The sequence below is a fragment of the Citrus clementina genome, unplaced genomic scaffold (genome assembly GCF_000493195.1).
Source record: "Citrus clementina cultivar Clemenules unplaced genomic scaffold, Citrus_clementina_v1.0 scaffold_5, whole genome shotgun sequence".
Classification (NCBI taxonomy): domain Eukaryota; kingdom Viridiplantae; phylum Streptophyta; class Magnoliopsida; order Sapindales; family Rutaceae; genus Citrus; species Citrus x clementina.
In genome coordinates this window covers 42938910-42959175 of record NW_006262201.1, presented here as the reverse complement: position 1 = coordinate 42959175, position 20266 = coordinate 42938910, and the positions used below count along the sequence as shown (strand labels likewise).

Genomic DNA, 20266 nt, shown 5'->3' with positions numbered 1-20266 from the left:
GGGGGGGGGGGGGGGGGGGGGGGTAATTATTGGGGAGTGATTTTCACTGTATTATATGTATATATAGCTTAACTAATTTGACTTGATAATTTATGATTAAAATTTAGTGATATATAAATAAATTATTGTATTATTTTTAATTTCTTCAAGATACACGGCTTTGGTGGAGCAAAATGTAATGCAAGCAGCAAAAGACATGGAGAAAGTACTAGACGTATCGATAAGCCAAATTGCAGAGGAGTATCCATTGCCACCAAGTCCACCCCAGTACCCCTTAATCTCGAAGCGATTCCTACGCCGACACGGCCGCGACCTATTCGCCTGCGCCACCTCGTGGCTGCTCGTCGACATAGTCTTCTACAGTAGCAACCTCTTCCAATCTAAAATCTACCATCAGTACATTGATGGCAACGGTCATGATCAGACCAGGAGTGCATTTGAAGAAGCCTTCAAAGTTGCAAGACACCAAGCCATTTTCGCCATTTGTTCCACCATTCCAGGTTACTTTGTCACCGTCTTTTTCATTGATCGTATAGGCAGAGTCGCAATCCAAGCCCTAGGGTTTTTCTTCATGGGGGTAATTTACTTAGCCATTGGGGTACCTTATAGCTATAAATGGAGCAAGCACACCAATTTCGGATTCATGTTCCTCTATGCCCTAACATTTTTCTTTGCAAATTTTGGCCCCAATACAACAACTTTCATTGTGCCCGCTGAGCTATTTCCTGCAAGATTTAGATCAACATGTCATGGGATTTCGGGGGCTTTTGGAAAAGTTGGTGCCATAATTGGGACAGTAGCCTTCTTGTGGGCTTCACACGATGATAACAAAGTTAATGCGACTGGAGTGACCATAGCACTGTTGATCTTGGGTGGTGTTTGTTTTATGGGATTCGCCATTACTTATTTTTTCACCCGTGAAACAATGGGGAGATCACTGGAGGAGAATGAGAAAGAAGATGATTCCGATGCGCTGTGTTTTCTTAGATGTCTCACGAAATCAAGCTTGCGAACAAATTCACCTCGCAACAATAATGAAGTTGCTGTTAATGCTGATGCTCCATAGAGAATATCACTCTCCGTCTGTGTTAATGTAAATTGTATCAAAATGTGGTTTGCGATTTACGAATTCTGTGATTAAGGAATTTTAATTTGTAGAACATAATTAAGCTTGAAAACGTTGTGTATACTAGAAGTGAAAAGGCATGTTGTAACATAAATATATATATATATATATCAAAATAAACATTACATTGTTAATTGTTTATATATATATATATATATATATATTTATAGCCTGTATGACAATATTAGAAATTAATTTATAATATTGACACACTAGCAAATGGTATATAGTGTTTTGATGAAAGTGAAATGGAGGCATGAGGCTCATCACTTCTTTTTAATGGGATAAGAAGCCATTTTGTTGATTCCACAGAGGCCTTCAGGTTTTCCAGTGTTCCTCTTCATTCTTATGTAGCCTTTTTCCCCCCATTTTGGTCCCCATGAATTCTTCACAATTATGTAATCCAGGCCTCTGGTAGATCCATATCCAACGGCTGCCACTCCATGGTCCAACTGAGTTCCACAGTGCCCATCATAAACACCCTACAATTAAACATCGGACTACGATCAATAACTCTGTGTGTGTGTCTATATATATATATATATATATATATATATATATATATATATATATATATAATCAGTACAAATCAATAAATGCTTGACTAATGAGCAACGCCTTATATATGCGGGGCTCAGCCCACCCCCAAAAAAAGATTATAACAATGCGGGGACTCACCCCACTATAAAATTGGAAATCTCGGCCAGAAGCTTCAATGGCAACACTGAGAGGCTGATTTGCAAGTGCCTTCAAGAGGCTGTCTTCGCTATTTTGGGGAACATCATGGTACCCATTGATGGTTACAACCTCTGATTCTCCCTGTAAAAGAAAATTAAAAAATCGTTCCATGATGCATGTATGGATTGGATAATCTTTTGTAACTAATTTTTTTTTAAAAAAAAGTCGTTATTTCTTTTTTAAACTTTGGTAATTAACTAATGAAATTGTTGATGTTGGGTCAAGTGTTAAATTTGGAGATTAATTACCTTAGTCATCTCACAAGTGCCTTCCTCCATAATGTAAGGATAGTCTTCTTCTTTGTGAAGCCCACCAGTTGAGACAATGTACTGAAATGCATAATCCATTAGGCCCCCATTGCAACCATTGTTATATGTGTTGTCACAGTCGATTAGCTCTTGCTCAGACAATGAAGCCAAATTTCCTGTAACAATTTGGTTTATTCCCTCAACTGCAGCCACTGTTGAAAATGCCCAGCAGCTACCTGCACATACCGAACAAAATAAAAAAAATCAACCCTATATATATTATTGATAACCTCTTGCTATATATAAACACACACCCCTCATTGAGAGTATATATGCTTGAAATCAAAGTGCTACTGCATTCAATCCATTATTATTGTGAAAGTGAAAGGGAATCACTATCTATTAAGTGTAACATAGATGGGTGGTTCCAAAACATGAATATGATGTTAAATAAATTAATTAATCTATGCTGATTCTCTTTTCCAAACAAGCACTTGCTTTAACTCATTTTTCATGTACGCTTATGCTTTCAACTTTAACTAGAAAAGTTACAAATATACGCTAATTAAATTTAACGTACTACTAAATTACTTGTGTAATCAAGCTAGCTATATTTAAATGCTTACCACATGAACCTTGGTTCTTGACATGAGTAACTGCACCTTTCTTTCTCCAATCCACAGATTTAGGCAAATCAACAACATCTTTATAACTAAAATCTTCATGGGATTGATCTTTTCTTCTAGCCAAATCAGGCTTCAATCCTAAAAACATCTCTTTGAACTCTTCGTGCCTCAAATCAGCAAATTCATTCAGACCAAGCCAATAATTTTTTATCTTCCTATTGGTCTCATCAATGTGCCTCAAATTATCCTTAAAAATCTCAAATCTCTCCAACTTCTCATCAAGGCTCTCATAAACCTTTTCGAATTTGGACATCCATGACTCAAAGAGATCGATGAGCTTGTCATTTGAAGTCAAGTCCTCAGGAGAGTAGCCCACGATGGAGAAATCTCTTGCAAAAGATGAACGAATAAAAAAAGAAATACAAAATGAGATTAAAATTGTCTTAAACTGTGAAGAAAGAGCCATTTTTTTTGTTTTGAGGGATGAAGCCGAAGGCGAAGATAAAATGGGGTTATATAGTTTTATGTGATTGAAATATTGCTTTCAAGTAAAGTTGTTGGATATAATTGTCTTTCAAAACCGAGTCTTAAAGATTGGTTCTTTACATGGCTTTCAATCGAAGCATATGTTCATGTGCCTTGATAATATGGTGGATAATTGACATAAAATATTATTTGTTTTAGTTGGTGGGAACTTACCTACTCATTCGATTTTTTGGCATAAACGTATTAACTGGTTGAGTTGACGAATAAAAGAAATAGTGCTTACAAATAAGATCTATCAGTTTAATTACTAAATGGATTAGGTTTTGAGATGAAACTGCACATCCTAAACCTAATAAAAAGGATTATTAAAGTTAGATCGTGTTAGCAGGAATATGATGTACTAAATATCTCAACAAATTATATTGTTGATAATTGATCTATAGCATTGTCATATCAAATTATAATTCCACAAGATAAAGATCCTTACATTATCTTTTTTCTCTCGTTACCTTCCTTTGTTTAATGAGTGGTCAAAATTGAGTTTTGTATTTGTATTTTCACTTTTTTTTTAATAATCAAGCCAACTTTTTTCACTAGATTATAAGTATAAGGAGAGACAAGGAGAGGATCTTAGTCCCTCCAGTATTGTAAATTATGATTTGTGCACAAACTTTTTCTCCAAAAAGAGAGGACAAAAAGGTAATATTAGTTATGAGAATTTTTGGGGATCATGAAGTCCATTAAATTGAACACCATGAAGTTGATTAAGCTCCTAACTCACAAAGCTTTCCAATGGTATGAAGCTTATTAACCGAATCTTGATAGATTGATTCCTGTAAACTTGTGCAGAAATCTTGACAATTAAGTATGATTTTGTTGACAAAATCTTGAATATTTTTATGAAGAGAAATTTGAATTTAATTCCGTAAAATTCTTAAAAAGTTAGAAACGTTTATCTTTCTATCAATATAAAATACATAATTTAGTTACCTCTAAAAAATACAGTTAATCAAACAAGTGGAGTCATGATCTTGGATTGTGTTCGTCTCTTGGACTAAATTTGAAAACATTCCTATGTCACAATACAAACGTTATGTGTGCTTGTTCCAATTTAAAGTGTATCTTAAACTCACAAAGTAGGAACTTGTATTTATAATCATAATTGAACATGAAATATGAGGTTTTATCATTTTAACATAACATGACTATATGAAATTCATAATATAAATTGTAATTGTATGGCATGGGGATCCCCCATCCCCAGTTATTATTATGGCTTTGATATAATTCTGATTAACATTTGATTAAAAATGAAATCGCTTTAGTATGACTATGATTTATGTTAGGAAATATGTTTTATTTTTTAATAAGGATTTCTTAGGATTTTTTTTTCTTTAGTGGGATTCATATTTAAGGAAGAAGTAATTTTCCCTTTGGAGTTGACTTATTCAAGGAGGAGTACAACTAATATAAGAAAAAAATACTTCTTTTACAAGAAATAATCACTATTTATAAAGAGATTGACTTCACTTATCAGTATAACATAGCAATCAGCTCTCTGTAGATAGACATTTTCTAATGAGAGAGGAACAACATGTCTATTAAGATATCGAGTGTTATTGGAGTTTTGAGTGTGCGCAAAATACTACAGTCATTGTAATAATTTTCTATATAGTGGATTTGTGTCTTGTCGTCCTTGGTGGTTGTCGTCTTTCCCTAGTATAAGAGTTTTCCATGTAAATTCTTGTGTTGTGTGATTAATTTTATTCTATATCTATTTTCTGATTATTATTTAGATGATATTTTTTACTTGCAAGATCTTGCGTGAGATTAAAATTTCCTAACAAGTGGTACCAGAGCTAAGGTTGCAGCAGAGCAAATATATTAGCAATGAGATTTTCAAAACCTCTAAAGGTAGAAATAGAAAAGTTTGATGGAAGAATTAATTTTGGCTTGTGGCAAATTCAAGTCCATGATATATTGATTTTATCTGGTTACGCAAGGACAACAAGGGCAATGTAAACCATATTCCCACTAGTGGATGATACTGAAAGTGTGTAGACAATCAAGGCACCTTTAAGGAGATTGTTGGAATAAAATAAGTTTCGCAAATAGCTCCAAATCAGAAGACAAAGATATTGATTATGTTGGCTGGTGGTGTGTTTTTTTTCTGCATGAGAGACTTGTTTACCTTTTTTGCGTGCCATGGAAGAGGATGTGTTGCTATTAGGGGTCCAAAGGATTTGTACATAAGGTATGGTTTGACATTTATGTAGGGTAGAGGATAAGAATTTACCCATGGTGGAGAGATTCTCATAAGCCCTATGTGAGTGTAGTTTTGGTAAAGTAAAGAAGGTGGAGACGATATGGTTGTGAAGATACATGGTAGATTGTTTTCAATAAGGATTTCCTTATTTCCTATGATATTTTCTTCTTTAGTAGGATTCCTATTTAAGGAATAAGTAATTTTCCCTTTCGATCTTGACTTATTCAATGAGGAGTACAACTAATATAAGAAAAAAAAGACTTCTCTTACAAGAAATAATCACTATGTATAAAAAGGTTGAGTTCACTTATTTGTATAATACATCAATCAGTTCTCTACAAGTAGAGAGGTTCAAGTGTGGGGGAAACGGTGGGTATATTAAGAGATTAGGTGTTATTGAGGTTTGGGTGTGAGAAAACTACTAGGGTAATTGTAGGGGTGGGCACCAACCCGCCCAACCCGTGAACCCGACCCAACCCGTATGAATTTTTGCGGGTTGGGTTGGGTTGATAAAATTTACGGGTCGGGTTGGGTTGTTAAATTTTCAACCCGCACTGTTTGCGGGTTGGGTCGGGTTGTAAATTTTTAACCCAACCCGACCCGTCAACCCGTATATATGAATATATATTTAGCAACTTCTCTGAACCCTAAACTCAAATTTTCTTGTTTAAAGAACAGCTGCAGCTGCTCATCTGCTCGCGCATAGAACACAACAACATCACAACTCAACGTTTCTTGAAAAGCTGCTCAAATTGCTCAAACTACACATCGTCACATGCTTAGGTTCTTTCTTCTTTCTATTTTACTAATTTATTATTATTTTGAAACAAGTTGGTCATTTGATTTCATGATTTGGTGCTTTATAATATTTTTTTATTGATAAAAGTTGGTCAAATTTTGGTTGTTATGATGGTGTCAAGCTTAATCAACAATCGGATTAACATAAATAAAATAATTGTTATTATTACAATCTTAGGGAAAAAGCTTTTCGACAAACATCTCCTGGGCATTGTTCTGCAGAAATATATTCAGTATTACTATTAACTAGTCATGCTCTCAAATTCACATATGTATTCTATCTCCGATGGATTTTTTTTTCATAAAATTATTTTAATCATATTTATTTATTGTAGTATCCAAACATGGTTAAATGTATTAATAAAAGAGCTTTAAGCTTGCTGTGACCACTATTTGTTATTTTTTTGATTATTTGTTAATTATTAATAGGATAATAACAATATTCTTGGCCTGGAATTTTTTCCTTGTAGATGGAAGCAAATTCATCCAGTAATCCAGGAGTTAATATCTCTACACCTTCAACAACTCAAAGTACAACTGATAGTGCTATTAATACAAATGCAGGCAATGGAAAAGGTGGAAAAGCGTCAAAAGTATGGGAACATTACACAAAATTAGAGAATGATACAAAATGTAAGTGTAACTACTGTTCTAAAGTGTATGCGTATCATTCTAGATTTATTGGGACCCGTACTTTATGGAATCACTTGGCAGCATGCACAGCCTATGCTGATAGGAAAGTTGATTTAAAACAAAAAACCTTGGTGTTTGAGGATAACACAACTGGTGGTGGCAGTAATCTTGTGGCAATATCTTGTAGCAAAGAGGACATTAGAAAAGCATGCATTGAGATGATAATTATTTATGAATTGCCCTTTAGTTTTGTTGAAAAAGAAGGGTTTCGGAAATTTATGAGCAAAGCTTGTCCAAAACTTGATCGTTTTTCTAGGAGAACTGTTGCTAGAGATGTGTATCAGTTGTACTTAAATGAGAAGAATAATTTGAAAAAAGTGTTTGCTCGTAATAAGTATAGGGTTTGTATAACAACTGATTGTTGGACTTCAATACAAAATTTGAATTACATGGTTATTACAGCCCATTTTATTGATGATGAGTGGCAACTTCATAAAAGGATATTAAACTTTTGCCAGATCGATGATCATAAAGGAGATACAATTGGAAAATTGATTGAGTCTTGCTTGCTTGAATGGGGTATTGATAGAGTGTTTACAATTACTGTTGATAATGCAAGTTCGAATGATTTGGTCATTTCTTATTTAAAAAAGAAGCTAAATAATTGGGGTGGGCTTGTGTTGAATGGTGATTACCTTCATGTTAGATGTTGTGCACATATTATAAATTTGATTGTGACTGAGAGGTTGAAAGAGATGAATAATTCTGTTTCTAGCATTCGCAATGCTGTGAAATATGTAAGATCATCACCGGCTAGATTAGTAAGGTTTAGAAAATGTGTTGAGCATGAAAAACTTGATTCTAAACGTATTGTTGTGATGGATGTTCCTACTAGGTGGAATTCCACCTATTTGATGTTAGAGAGTGCTCTTGTATATCAAAAAGCTTTTGAACGATTGGAGGATGATGATGGATTTTATAGATCCTATTTTGAAGAGAAAGAGGGTGGAAAAAAAAGGATTGGGCCACCGGAACATATAGATTGGGTGAATGCAAGTGTGTTGAATAATTTTTTGGAGAATTTCTATGAAATTACAAAAAAATTTAGTGCTTCTTTGTCTGTTACATCACATTTGTATTTTCATGAGATGCATTCTATAGAGTCAAATTTAAAATGATTGATAGTAAGTGATGATTCTTATTTCAGTGCAATGGCCAAGAAGATGAAAGAGAAGTATGACAAATATTGGGGTTCCCTCAACACTCTAAATAAGTTGTTAATTGTTGCTGTTGTGCTTGATCCGCGTTATAAATTGAGTTTTGTGAAATTTTGTTTTGAGGAGTTGTATGATGAAAATGTTGTGTGTGAGCTCATAAAAGTGATTAAGGGCTTATTATCTTCTTTGTATGATTTTTACACAAATAATAACTCTAGATGTGATAGTGGTAGCCAAAACCAATCTGTTAATGCTGTCATTTGTCCATCCGAGTTAGAGAAAAAAAGTGATATTATTGATTATAGACTAGCCAAGGTAGCAAAACTTTCAAAATGGAAAAAGAAGCAGCTGGAAGAGGATGGTGTAGAGTTGAAAAATGAAGTGGACAAATATTTATTAGATGATTGTGAAAATTGCTTTGATGATTCATTTGATTTGTTGAACTGGTGGAAGGTAAATGGTGGGAAGTATAAAGTTTTGTCTAATATAGCCAAAGACATTCTTTCAATCCCAATATCTACAGTTGCTTCTGAGTCTGCATTCAGTACAGGAGGACGCATTCTTGATCCATTTCGAGCTTCTTTGAGTCCTAAAATGGTAGAGAGCTTAATATGTGGGCAAAATTGGCTTTGTTCTTCTCGTATTGCCGTAGAAGAAGATACATCTTCGGTTGAAGATATGGCATTTTATGAATCAATTACATCAGGTAAATATTTATATTATGATTTTTATTTTTATTCTATTTATATTTTCCTTGTATTTATTTGTTATATCATATATGCCTAATATTTTTATTTTTATTGTTATATAGATTCAAGATTGGCATCAGATTTTGATGTCATTAATTTGGATTGATCTGGATTTTGATGTCATTGGACTGATCTTCATTACACTCCTATTGGTTGGTGTAGCAATGGTTTCGGGAAAACTCTCTTCCTATGTATGGAAGACTTATAATTTCACTCTTTGGACTTTAATGTTTTGTATTAAACAAGATTTTAAATTTATGTACTTTTTTTTCATTAGTTATGTACTAATAATTTGATTGCTAAATTTTGAAATATTGGATTTGTTGTAAGAATTTTAGTATTTGTGTTTCTTTTAATTTTTTTTAATTATTTTTTTATTTTTATTTAGACAATAAAAATGGGTTTTTTCAAAAGCCCAACCCAATCAACCCAACCCGACCCAACCCGCAGAGTTGCGGGTTGGGTCGGGTTGGGTTGAAAAATGTAATGGGTTGGGTTGGGTTGAATTTTTTCAACCCGTTCTATATGCGGGTTGGGTCGGGTTGGCTATCAACCCGACCCGTGCCCACCCCTAGGTAATTGTAATAATTTTTCACATAATAGATTTTTCTCTCATTGTCCTTGGTAGCCGTGGTTTTTTTTTCTAGTATATGAGTTTTCCACATAAGTTCTTGTGTTGTGGGATTAGCTTTATTTTCCATCTATTTTCTATTTATTATTGGCTTGATATTTTTTACTTGATAGATTTAGGTCGGATTAGAACTCCCTAACAATTTATTATGGAAAATGGTATCTGCTTTATTGATTTCTTCGCAAATTGAGCCTTGCAAATTGCATGTGCTATAAGCTAGCTAGAATAAGATTCTAAATTTGAAAAAAGAGTAGTGCTGTTGGCACCCCATTACTTATCATGTTGGCACCCCATTACTTATCATGTAAAACCACAATTCTAGTATGAGAGAGAAAATTAGTCTTTCCATTTGACAATTTAAAAAGAAATAAAATTGTAATTTAGGAAAAAAATAATCAAAAGAATCTTATACGATAAAAAAAAAAACAAGTGCTAGAGCTTGCCCACATCTAAAATTGTTCAGGTTATTCATTGAGACTCATTAAAAATTATCATGTCCTCATTTGAGAATTATATATATATTCATTATTTAATGATGACATCTTCATTTTGTTAAAGTGAATACACTACTAAATATATTAAAAAATACATATTTCAATATATTAAGAATTTTATTTATATTAAACTTTATATTTTTTTATTTATTATTAATATCTTCACTTTATTAAAATAAAAATATTATCGTTAGAGTGTGTGTACATATATAAGGTAGTGAGGATATTGATACATATAATAAAGTAGTAGTACGTCTGATGTAATATGAATTCTGACTGAGAGATAAATAGTGATTTTGATCATTTAAAGAGATGAGTCCCAGTCGCACCTGGATCCAAGTTGGCTGCAAATTCAAGAGCACACAATGGCATAAAGTTGCCACCAATAATGACATGAAAAAGGAGGCCGCTACCCAGCAGGCAGCAGCATCCGGCAAACGGAGTGTGTGTTATCAGTTATATATGTATTAATTGTTATTTAATTCGCAGCTGAGTGATCGGCGTGGCTAATAAATTATTAAGTAGCGAAAAGGCAGTAGGATATCAACTCATCGCCATCACCATCAACGTATTATTAAATGTTACGCGCGCGCGCCCGCACGTAATGAGAAATCATAGAATATTTTTGATTTATTACAATCAATTAATTTAATTAAAACACGCATGATATATATAATTAAATTTAATATAATTACTACTTACACGATAATTTTTTAAAATAAATATACATATGTTATAATTATTATTTATTTATTATATAATTGACATAGTACTTTTAATATATTTTAAAACTTCTTCGTAAATCATATATTGGTCATTAGTGATTGATCTCTTTTAAAATTTCTCTCAAAATTTTATCTTTAGCATACACACACACACAATACAATTACGTACTACAAAGTTTTTCTGTCCTTGCATATCAGAATTAATTTAATTCTGTGCCTCCTCGAGGTCAATTAATTTTTAAACTTTTGCATGTGTTTGTTCGAATGATATGTATTAATATCATCAACTTTAACCTAAGATAAATACAGAAATTTAAATAATCATTTCTCACAATTAGCCACTTGAGTTTGATATTAATGCATATATAGTACATGGATGTTACTTATCAGTGGTATTTTCTCCCGTTGTAAAATGTAATGGTAGATTTCAGTCTCGCCATGCTCATATTTTTAGTTCGAACTATATTATTATTGTGCGGATCTAGAGTACGTGGTTATTGCATATTATTTTGTTGCTCATTCCTGATGATATAAAATAAATATTCTTAAATTATAGTTGGTAATTGTCACTAAAAGAATTTATTATTCTATATTCATCAAATAGGTCCGACCCCGGGGCCCCTCTGGATTATCATATGAGTAGTAAGTATGTTGAGCTGTGACAAATTCCACATATTAAATGTCAATTTACGGATTCAGAACAAAAGTGGGGGCCTTAGTCAACAACAGAAGAAGAAACAGTAAAAGCATAGGTCTGCGATTGAAATTTCATCGAATAATAATGGATTTCATTTCATATAAATAATAATAAAATGCGCTGAATAATCTTCTTGAATTCGTCTATTTTAATAAATGAATGGAAAGAAATAAAATGTGAATTGATGAAACAGAATAAAAATAACAATAATAATAATAAAACGGGTAACTGACGAGTTTGCTTGTTGGGGATGTCTCAGTCTCAGTCTCATAGGGCAGTGGGGGGCGGTGGTGGCAGGTCCTTTCCCTGACTTCTCTATTTATTATTGTTCTGAGTCTCAGTCTGATGTGATCCCTCCCACTCCCATGCACCTAATTTTCTCACTTTCTTCTACTTTTTCACCGTTCATCTGTTCATTCACATTACCCTATTTGCCTTTGTTTTTTGGGGGAAGATACATATACAAGTTTCCCATTTCCTGTTTAATTACAATAAACCCTTTAAACTTGTCACTTATAATATGATAGCAAGTAATAAATTCGTAGACGATATTATTTACATTAGGATGCCTTAATTATATTACCACGTTCTGTTCTTGGATTAACTGAAATTCACAGCTGCAATATACCATTTATTAGGTATTGCATAATTATATTGAGAATATATATGTAGTAGTGAATGGAATTTGTTAAGCCCGTATATGTATATATAAAACGTTTCTTTCAAACAAAAAGGAGACGTATTGCTGCAAAATGGCATTGGATTTACTCGGTTAGGTTATTTTGTAAAGTAGATACCTTTGCATTTGAAATTCAAATATATATATATATAAATTTGCTTGCGGGAGCCTGCATGCATATATATGCTAGAAAAAGGAAAAAATTATTTTACTGATTGGCTGATGACGTGCATGCAATTATAAATAAGAATGGAGGGCGATGATTGGTGAGTTTGTTTTTGGGATAACGAGAGAAGGTAATCTATTGCGTATGATTATGAGTTGTTCATTTTTGTCAGAAAATCAGAATGAAAGCTACGGGCTTTCAAGCGGCCATTGATTCAATCAACCCCAATAACAGTTTTATTACAGTTGGATGAATTTAATGTTATCAAAGATTTTCTTTTAAAAAAGAACAAGATCAGGGACTCCACATCACGTGTGATCAGAATTAGAGAATCTCTTTACAAAAACATATAAATTAAATTAAAAGCAAATATAAAGAAAGAAACTGCAGGGCTATAAGGGGCTGGGTCAGGGGAAGGGCTAGGGCTAATTAACAATCCAAGCAACCAGTAGTAGGCTTATGCAACCCTAATGGTAATAGCCTAATAGCTGAGAGCGAGTAAATAATAATACATACATACATACATACATACGCAGTACGTGCATTAGATAGATCATAGACTTAGGGCTGTCGTGTTATCTTTTACTTGAAAGAGTTTCTAAAGATCCAAGACGCTTAGTTAAAATTATTTTCATAGTAAATATTGGCAGCAGTGCAGTGATGAGGGAGACCCTTTTATTAACTAGCTGATCAATACCAACACGTGCAACGCCGACATTTGACAGCTGCTGCTGCCCCATTTATTGCAACCCCAAATTATTTAACGACGGGGACCCAATTCTCTATCTTTGTTTGTATCTGCTCAAGAAAATTTCGAAACACGCTCGTCGTCCTAAGTTAATAATAAGCTTTTGTCATTTGAGTTTTGTCCAAGTCAAAAATTTGCATGCATTTGCAAATTATATATCCATTGCAGCCCCATCTAGTGTAATGGATTTTGTAGCTTCAAAGTCATAGTTAGTTTTTGGTAAAATGAAGATTATAACTATCACATGAGAGTTTATAAGTATTTATTAAGTGTGAGCTTCCTTTTGTTTAAAACTTTGAATTCAAAATATCGCTTGGTAAATTTTTTGTCCATCAAATCCACTCAATCCAATAGTAAGACCAGCCTTATGAAAACCGTACATTCCCTTGGAGGTTCTACTCCATGAAAATGCTCTTTAATAAAACTTTAGCTATAACAGATCACGACCAAGAAATCACCAACATCAATTGATGGACCAAGTATACGCTACTTATCAATCTATAATATAAATTGTTGTTTATTCATGAAACCTATGCTAAATTAAATTGTTTCATTTCATACCAAAAAAGCCTATGTATATGAATAAGGATTAATTTTATTTCCTCACTAGCTATAGTTATATAGCTCGTGTGTGAGTTAGTGTACTAGGTTTAATGATGGAATACCGACCAATTTAACAAAAGAAATTATTTTGTTAGTTGTTACGATTATGCTCTTGTATGTCATCTGACTAATTCGATGAGGAATTTTCTTTATAAACACACCTAAAACGACGGTATTTTAAATGTGTTTTTGGCACATTTTTTTGTTAAGATTTAGTTCATTTAATATTTTTCTTATTATTCTTATTATTATTTTCCAAATCGCCAACATAATCCGTCAAATAAATTATTTATTTTCCCGGAAAACGAAGGCAGACACGAGCAAGAAAGCTGACTCCGAGATTTCGAAACTAGAATGGCTCCTTTTTGCAAATTTGCCTCTGTTATGTAATTAATGCCTTCACTGAATAAAGTTCGTAGTAAAAGCTAAGGCTTGAGTGGTTGACAGATGACTTTTGCCAAAGACATGATATATACTACGAAACGGTTCCTGAAATTGTAAATTTAGAAGGTGAGGGGTAAAAAAAAAAAAACTTAATAAATTAGAATATACTCTTAACATTATTAAAATTTAACGTTGAGCTGAGTTTTTATTAAATATTAAATTAATATTACGTATTTAATTAATGATCAAAATTATTTTAAATTTTCATTTTTTTGTTTCTTTTACTTAAATAAGTGATCAGCAAAATATCAGCTCAACTTTAAATTTTTATCCATATTTTTATCGAATCTTGTTTTTAAAAAATTCAATAATATGCATGCATTTGTTTAGATAAAAACTCAGATGAAAAGAGAATTATGACGCTAGCGAAGATATATGGTAATTTATGTTTAAACAAGCAAGAATATTTATGTCTGCCAATAGCTACCGATTTACACATGCATCAGTACAATGGACAATCCAACCAACCATTTCGATCTCACTATTGATCACATAGAGAGAGAGAGAAAAGAAAAAGAAAAAGCAGGTACCTCAATTAATCCATGGATGATGTGCAAATTAACAATAAATCAGAGTTATAACACCGAAAATACACCCAGCTCGATTAAATAATTGTGATATATAAAACTGGGGGTATTTGCAAGAAAAACAAAAAAAGGGAGATGAGTTGTGCGGATGTGGAAATCTTGTTGTACAATTAAACCCTGCATTCACCATTAAAAATTTGATACACAGAAAAAAGAAGAATTAGGTGGGATGATGATCTCACTGTTGAGAGAAGAATCAGAGCTGCTGGCAAAGGGCTACAATAGCCCTCTCGTGTTATCCATCTGAAAAAAACCTGACTCATCTCTCCAGTCTCTAGTCTCTAAAAACATGCTCACACACGCACGCATAAATCTCTACAACCAACTTGTTTGCATTTATAATTAGCTCTCTCTCTCTCTGTCTTTCGTTTTTATAATTTTCTTTTGCCTGTTTTGGGAAGAAGCCTTTCAGCTATCAGGTGGGCTTATTCTAGGTCCCTCACCGCTCTCCACATAGCATATTTTGAACCCAAAATCTCTCTCTCTCTCTCTCAAAGCCTCCCGTTCATAATTCATTAAAATAGCTACTGCTAGCTGTTCTTCTCCTTTGGTTTCAGCGCTTCTCCCTATATATATTACAAACCCTCTTCTTCTAAGTTTTGTTACATCCTAAATATATAACAAATCTCTCCCTCTCTCTCTCAACCCCCCCCCCCCCCCCCCCCCAAAAAAAAAACCTACTTTTTCTTTTAGAATACATATCATCAATCAATCATCAAAACCATCATGTTGGCTATGGAAGACGTTTTGAGTGAACTGAATGGAGATGAAGTGAATGAGCAAGGGTTGCCACCAGGGTTTAGATTTCACCCAACTGATGAAGAGCTCATCACATTTTATTTAGCCTCAAAGGTCTTTAATGGCACCTTCTGTGGTGTTGAAATTGCTGAAGTTGACCTCAACAGATGTGAACCTTGGGAGCTTCCTGGTAAATACTTAATGTCTCTCTCTTACTCACAAGTCGTCCGTTATATATGTCCGGGTGAAACACACACATACCCCTTTCTGTAACCTGTTAATCCTGACAAAGCTGCGAAGCTAGTTAATTAATAATGAATTAATGTGTTAATAACATTTGCACGTTTTAATATTTGTGTAGATGTAGCAAAAATGGGGGAGAAAGAGTGGTACTTCTTCAGCTTAAGAGACAGAAAGTATCCTACTGGATTAAGGACAAACAGAGCAACAGGAGCTGGTTACTGGAAAGCTACAGGCAAAGATAGAGAAGTGTGCAGTGGCTCAAGTGGAGCCTTACTTGGCATGAAAAAAACCCTTGTTTTTTACAAAGGCAGAGCTCCTCGTGGCGAAAAGACCAAATGGGTCATGCATGAATACCGCCTCGACGGTGACTTCTCATACCGCCACACGTGTAAGGTACTTACTTACTATTCACTAGGACCCTCTTACATAAGTCCTAAACTCTCAACTCTTCCCAACACGTCAGACGTGTGCCGTGCCAATCAAGCTAGCCAGCTAGCTTAGTAGCTTTTGGCTAGCTATCTTTTGTCACTTTCTGGGTTGACTTATCATGTATGGTATTTTGTATATTTAATTACTGGTTGTAGCGTTACAACTTACGCGTGTGAAATGCGTGGGGACTGTAGGAGGAATGGGTGATATGCAGGATATTTAACAAAGCAGTAGTGAGTGGGGAGAAGAAAAATGGATTGCTTCTCCAAGGACAACACTATTTGTTTGAGGCAGCTGCAACAGCTGGTGCTTGCTTGCCTGCTTTGCTTGATGCCCCAGGGCCAGCAACGACAACATTACTGTTGGAATGTCAGTCTCAAAACCACAACCCAATCTTGGAAAATCTTCCGAACCATTTCGTGAATCAGCAACAAGACAACCATCATCATCACCTATTCCCAGTAAATGGCTTGTTTGAGACCTCCGCAGTAACAAACAAACACATTTTGATTAACAACATCACTGAAAACATTGGCAACAACACATCACCATCCATGCTTTTCAAGGCACTCCTCTCACATCAAGATTTCAGCTGCTGCAATGAATTAGCCCCTAGTCCCAAACACTGCAAGACAGAAGCAAACTTTTCCCATATCCAGCTGCCTCCTGCTACTGCTGCTGATGACAATAGTAATGATAACTGGAGCAATTGCTACTGGATGGACAGCAAAATTCAACCAAACCCATATTCAAATCCCTTGTTTTCTGAGTTCGATTGTAGCTTTCCTGGACTCACACAACCCTCTGCCTTTGCCGCTACTGCTGTCAATGACATGTCCACTTCAATTGCTTTCAACAGAACCGGCTTTCAAGTCGTCGAAAAATCTTGGCCATTGGGTGCTTAAGAGATCTTCCTTCTATGCACTTATCTACTTTTTCATTAGATTATTATAATAATCATATATAATATATTTGCCTGTATACCATCTATATATAGAGATCGAATCTTAGGTGTCCCTCGTTGTATTATATAAGTAGAGCCCATCCATCCATACTCGTATCCCTCTATGTAATATTTGCCATTGTATGCAATTTTAATTTTCAAATGCGTTATTCTCACGAAAAATGAAAAACGAAGTTTTCTAATGCGTTTGATCGATGTGACAGCAACGATGGGAATTAGATTTGAGGTGTGTGTTTGTTTTGTTTGTTTGTTTTATGAATTGTGACGTCACTTTTATTTATGATTGATGATGGGATTGGGGCCCTTTTTCCTGTTTTGCATGCAATGTGCAGAGGCTATGGCCTACAGGATTTGTAGGGGTCTGGCCACACTCTACGGCTTTGCACTCTGAATTCTGATACATTGGCTCTGTTGTTTAGGGGAGACAAGGATTTTGGATTTGGATTTGGGCATCCGAAAAGAAACCCACGTTCAGTTCATTTAATCATCATGATTCATGATGATGGATGAAAATACCATCAGCATCATCATGTTCGACACCAACGTGTTTCAAATTCTGTAATCATCATGCCATTGCTCATAGCTATGCATACATTCGGTATTGCTGGTTCATAGTTATATCCAATCTAGTGTAAATTCGCTAACAATTAAAAGATGTTTCCCTTCATTGTCGGGCCATATACTTGAACTTGACTTGTGTTAGAGATTCTCGCAGCGAAACCGAGACATCAATACACGTTTCTCGCTACACTTCTGTAAGTTTGCATTTGATCGTTTCAAATTTCAAACAATTGTTACTCGTGATGAAGAAGTCATTTTTTCCCTTCGTGGGCCTTCTAGGGAAACGCAGGAGAAGAAAGCCCACGATGCTAACAATCAATCATCACTCTCCAAATTATCGTCCTCCTGCCTCAATTCTGATCTTCAACCAATCCATCAAAGGCCGGCCCTCCTACTTAAGGACGTGGCCGTCAATTCGCTAACACCAATGCTCTTGAAATGGCTTCACATAATCTCGGCCCTCTAACTCTATAAAGTAAAGACGCCAAATGAAAGGATCACGTATGCTAACATCTATCTGCCCTAAAAAAGACTCTGTAACTTTATGCATCAAGTTTATGTATGATCTGCCCCACAATCATGTGATATTTGCCACGCTCATGCTCTAAACAACAGACATTCCACAAGCAAGTAAAAATGCCATTCATGTTTCCAATTTGAAGCACTGATGTGCGATCAATTTAATTAATAAAGAAGATTCACAATTGAGCAACAGGACCTTCTTGAACCAATTGAGTAACAGTTTATTTCCAACAAGGTCTATTCATAAAGAAGATTCCCAACACGAGTTCTTCATCAGAATGCAACAAACACTGAAGTACAAATGCCTGCAAAACATATCCAGCAATTATTTTTGGCCGCTGAAATTATAACATTGCCCACCATCTGCAATTACAGAGCAAAGCGTTCAAAATGCCCCTGCATCAAGTATACTAGGAGTTAGTCGGATTAAGTTGAAAATTCACAATTCTTGCATAGGAGGGTGAGTAAGAAAGGTGTAAATCATCATTTCCCAGCATCCACAAGCAACCAAACAACAGCCTTTTCCTGTAAAAAGCATTATGTTGACCCTAAATCACAACATTAGATACTAACAAGTCTTGTTATTACAGACTCAGAATGCTAACAGAGTTAAAAACCTAGTTGATAACCGTGAATCTTATGAGAGAAAATCAGGTGTCTACTTAATGTATGGAAAAGCTCCGGGGAAAAGGAATTTAAAGAAAACCAATTTCATAACTAAACCAATCTATTTAGTAAACCATTGGATTACACAACCATTAAAACCTGGAACCGAGAATAACCAAATGATAAGAAACCAATAACCCTCTGGCATGGACTAAATGAATTAGTTACCATCAACTGGTCGGAATTTGAAATATAATATACACGACCATCAAATACAAAACCCTTTTTTTCTGAGCTGAAACTAAGATTTTCAACTTGGTTATGATTTTTACTCCAGTGCATAGATAATAAATCGAACATACCCCAATTTTCCAAATCAAGCAATTCAAGTAAATCCGAAAGCTAAGAATCAGAATATGCAAAACCCTAGCTCTATAAAAGGGAGAAATAAATAAATTAAAAGAACCTATTTAGGAGATTTCTGGGACTTGGTGGAGGATCCATATTGGGGAGGCGAATAGATTAAAGCAGCAGCCATAGATCCCGGTAAAATCACGTACTTAGCTAAAGCAGCCAGCTTCGCCACCAGTGGCTCGCCTCTCATTATCGCCATTTTCTCTCTGTTTTGATTTTCCTTCTCCTTTCGAAATCCAACTCCGTCAAGTTTTTATTTTTTTAACGGCCTGCTTGTTTGGGCCTCTCTATTTTTTGGGGCCCATTACCTTCGGACCTTGGGCCTGCTTTAATGGATATTGGTGTGCGTGCAACTGTAACAGTAACACAAACACCATCGTCTTTGCTGACTTGTTCTGTGTCTACGAGTTCGCTCGCATAATGATGAGTAAATTGTATTGCATACAATCATGTTCAATCCCAAAATATATAAAGCCTATGTTAATTGGTTTGTGATGAATGGTACATTAGTCGATACGCGATAGATAAATCACATTGATTTAATATATATATATATATATATATATATATATATAGATTTGAATTCAGCCCGAATCCCACCATAAAAATATAATATTCAAAACACACACACACACACACACACACTATAGTACTATATTGGCATTAACATAATATATTTACAGCCTCTTAATCGATATAACACACCACATTAGCATGGATATATGCATGCAATAGAAATGATTCTCACTAAAATTGTTAATAAAAATACTCATGACTCGTTCACATAAGTAGTATCTATAAATTAAATAATACTCATTGATACGACTTCGCGTTATTATAATCTTTCTTAATATAATAGAAACTTTTTATCTAGCCATTTTATTTTCACTTTTTTTAAAAAAAATTTCCTCCTATTTTATATTATGCGCTTTGAATATACAACCGGTCGTTAGCTCGATCGTTACATGTACCAAAAAATATAGAACTAATTAGATGGAATGCCTTGGCTTTGGCGGTTGGCAGCATCAACGGAGGCGGTGGCTTCTGCCTGATGAGAATGAGAAAGAGAGGGAGAAAGGTCAGTGCCGCCTCCGCCTTGGTGAGGATTGGCGACTGGAAAGTGTGCCT

General features: G+C 34.6%; 4 protein-coding genes and 1 long non-coding RNA gene across 5 annotated transcripts in view; 3 read left to right on the top strand and 2 right to left on the bottom strand.

Annotated features, from left to right (window-relative positions):
* LOC18042637 (probable inorganic phosphate transporter 1-9) overlaps positions 1–1200 on the top strand; it is a 2294-nt gene extending 1094 nt beyond the window's left edge. Inside the window, exon 2 of the mRNA XM_006435368.2 lies at positions 151–1200. Within this exon, the coding sequence (XP_006435431.2) occupies positions 151–1066 (916 nt within the window). The 3' untranslated portion in view covers positions 1067–1200. The remainder of the gene's footprint in view (positions 1–150) is intronic.
* Positions 1042–3205, bottom strand: LOC18043151 (cysteine protease XCP2). Its single transcript, XM_006435366.2, has 5 exons — positions 2739–3205; positions 2113–2348; positions 1805–1945; positions 1397–1608; positions 1042–1083 (listed from the first exon to the last, which is right to left on the bottom strand). Exons 1-5 carry the CDS (start codon positions 3202–3204, stop codon positions 1047–1049), a joined length of 1092 nt encoding a protein of 363 aa, XP_006435429.2. The 5' UTR covers position 3205; the 3' UTR covers positions 1042–1046.
* A 3553-nt stretch (positions 3206–6758) lies between these two features.
* LOC112098226 (zinc finger BED domain-containing protein RICESLEEPER 2-like) lies at positions 6759–8099 on the top strand. Its single transcript, XM_024183883.1, has one exon. The coding sequence runs from the start codon at positions 6759–6761 to the stop codon at positions 8097–8099; it is 1341 nt and encodes a 446-aa protein (XP_024039651.1).
* A 7288-nt stretch (positions 8100–15387) lies between these two features.
* On the top strand, positions 15388–17204 carry LOC18043150 (protein CUP-SHAPED COTYLEDON 3). Its single transcript, XM_006435365.2, has 3 exons — positions 15388–15589; positions 15761–16035; positions 16266–17204. The coding sequence occupies exons 1-3, from the start codon at positions 15388–15390 to the stop codon at positions 16974–16976; spliced, it is 1188 nt and encodes a 395-aa protein (XP_006435428.1). The 3' UTR covers positions 16977–17204.
* A 1040-nt stretch (positions 17205–18244) lies between these two features.
* On the bottom strand, positions 18245–19396 carry LOC18043149. The gene is made up of 2 exons (XR_002905458.1): positions 19191–19396; positions 18245–18514 (listed from the first exon to the last, which is right to left on the bottom strand). It is a non-coding gene; the product is annotated as an uncharacterized LOC18043149 (long non-coding RNA).
* Between the last annotated feature and the right edge of the window lie 870 nt (positions 19397–20266).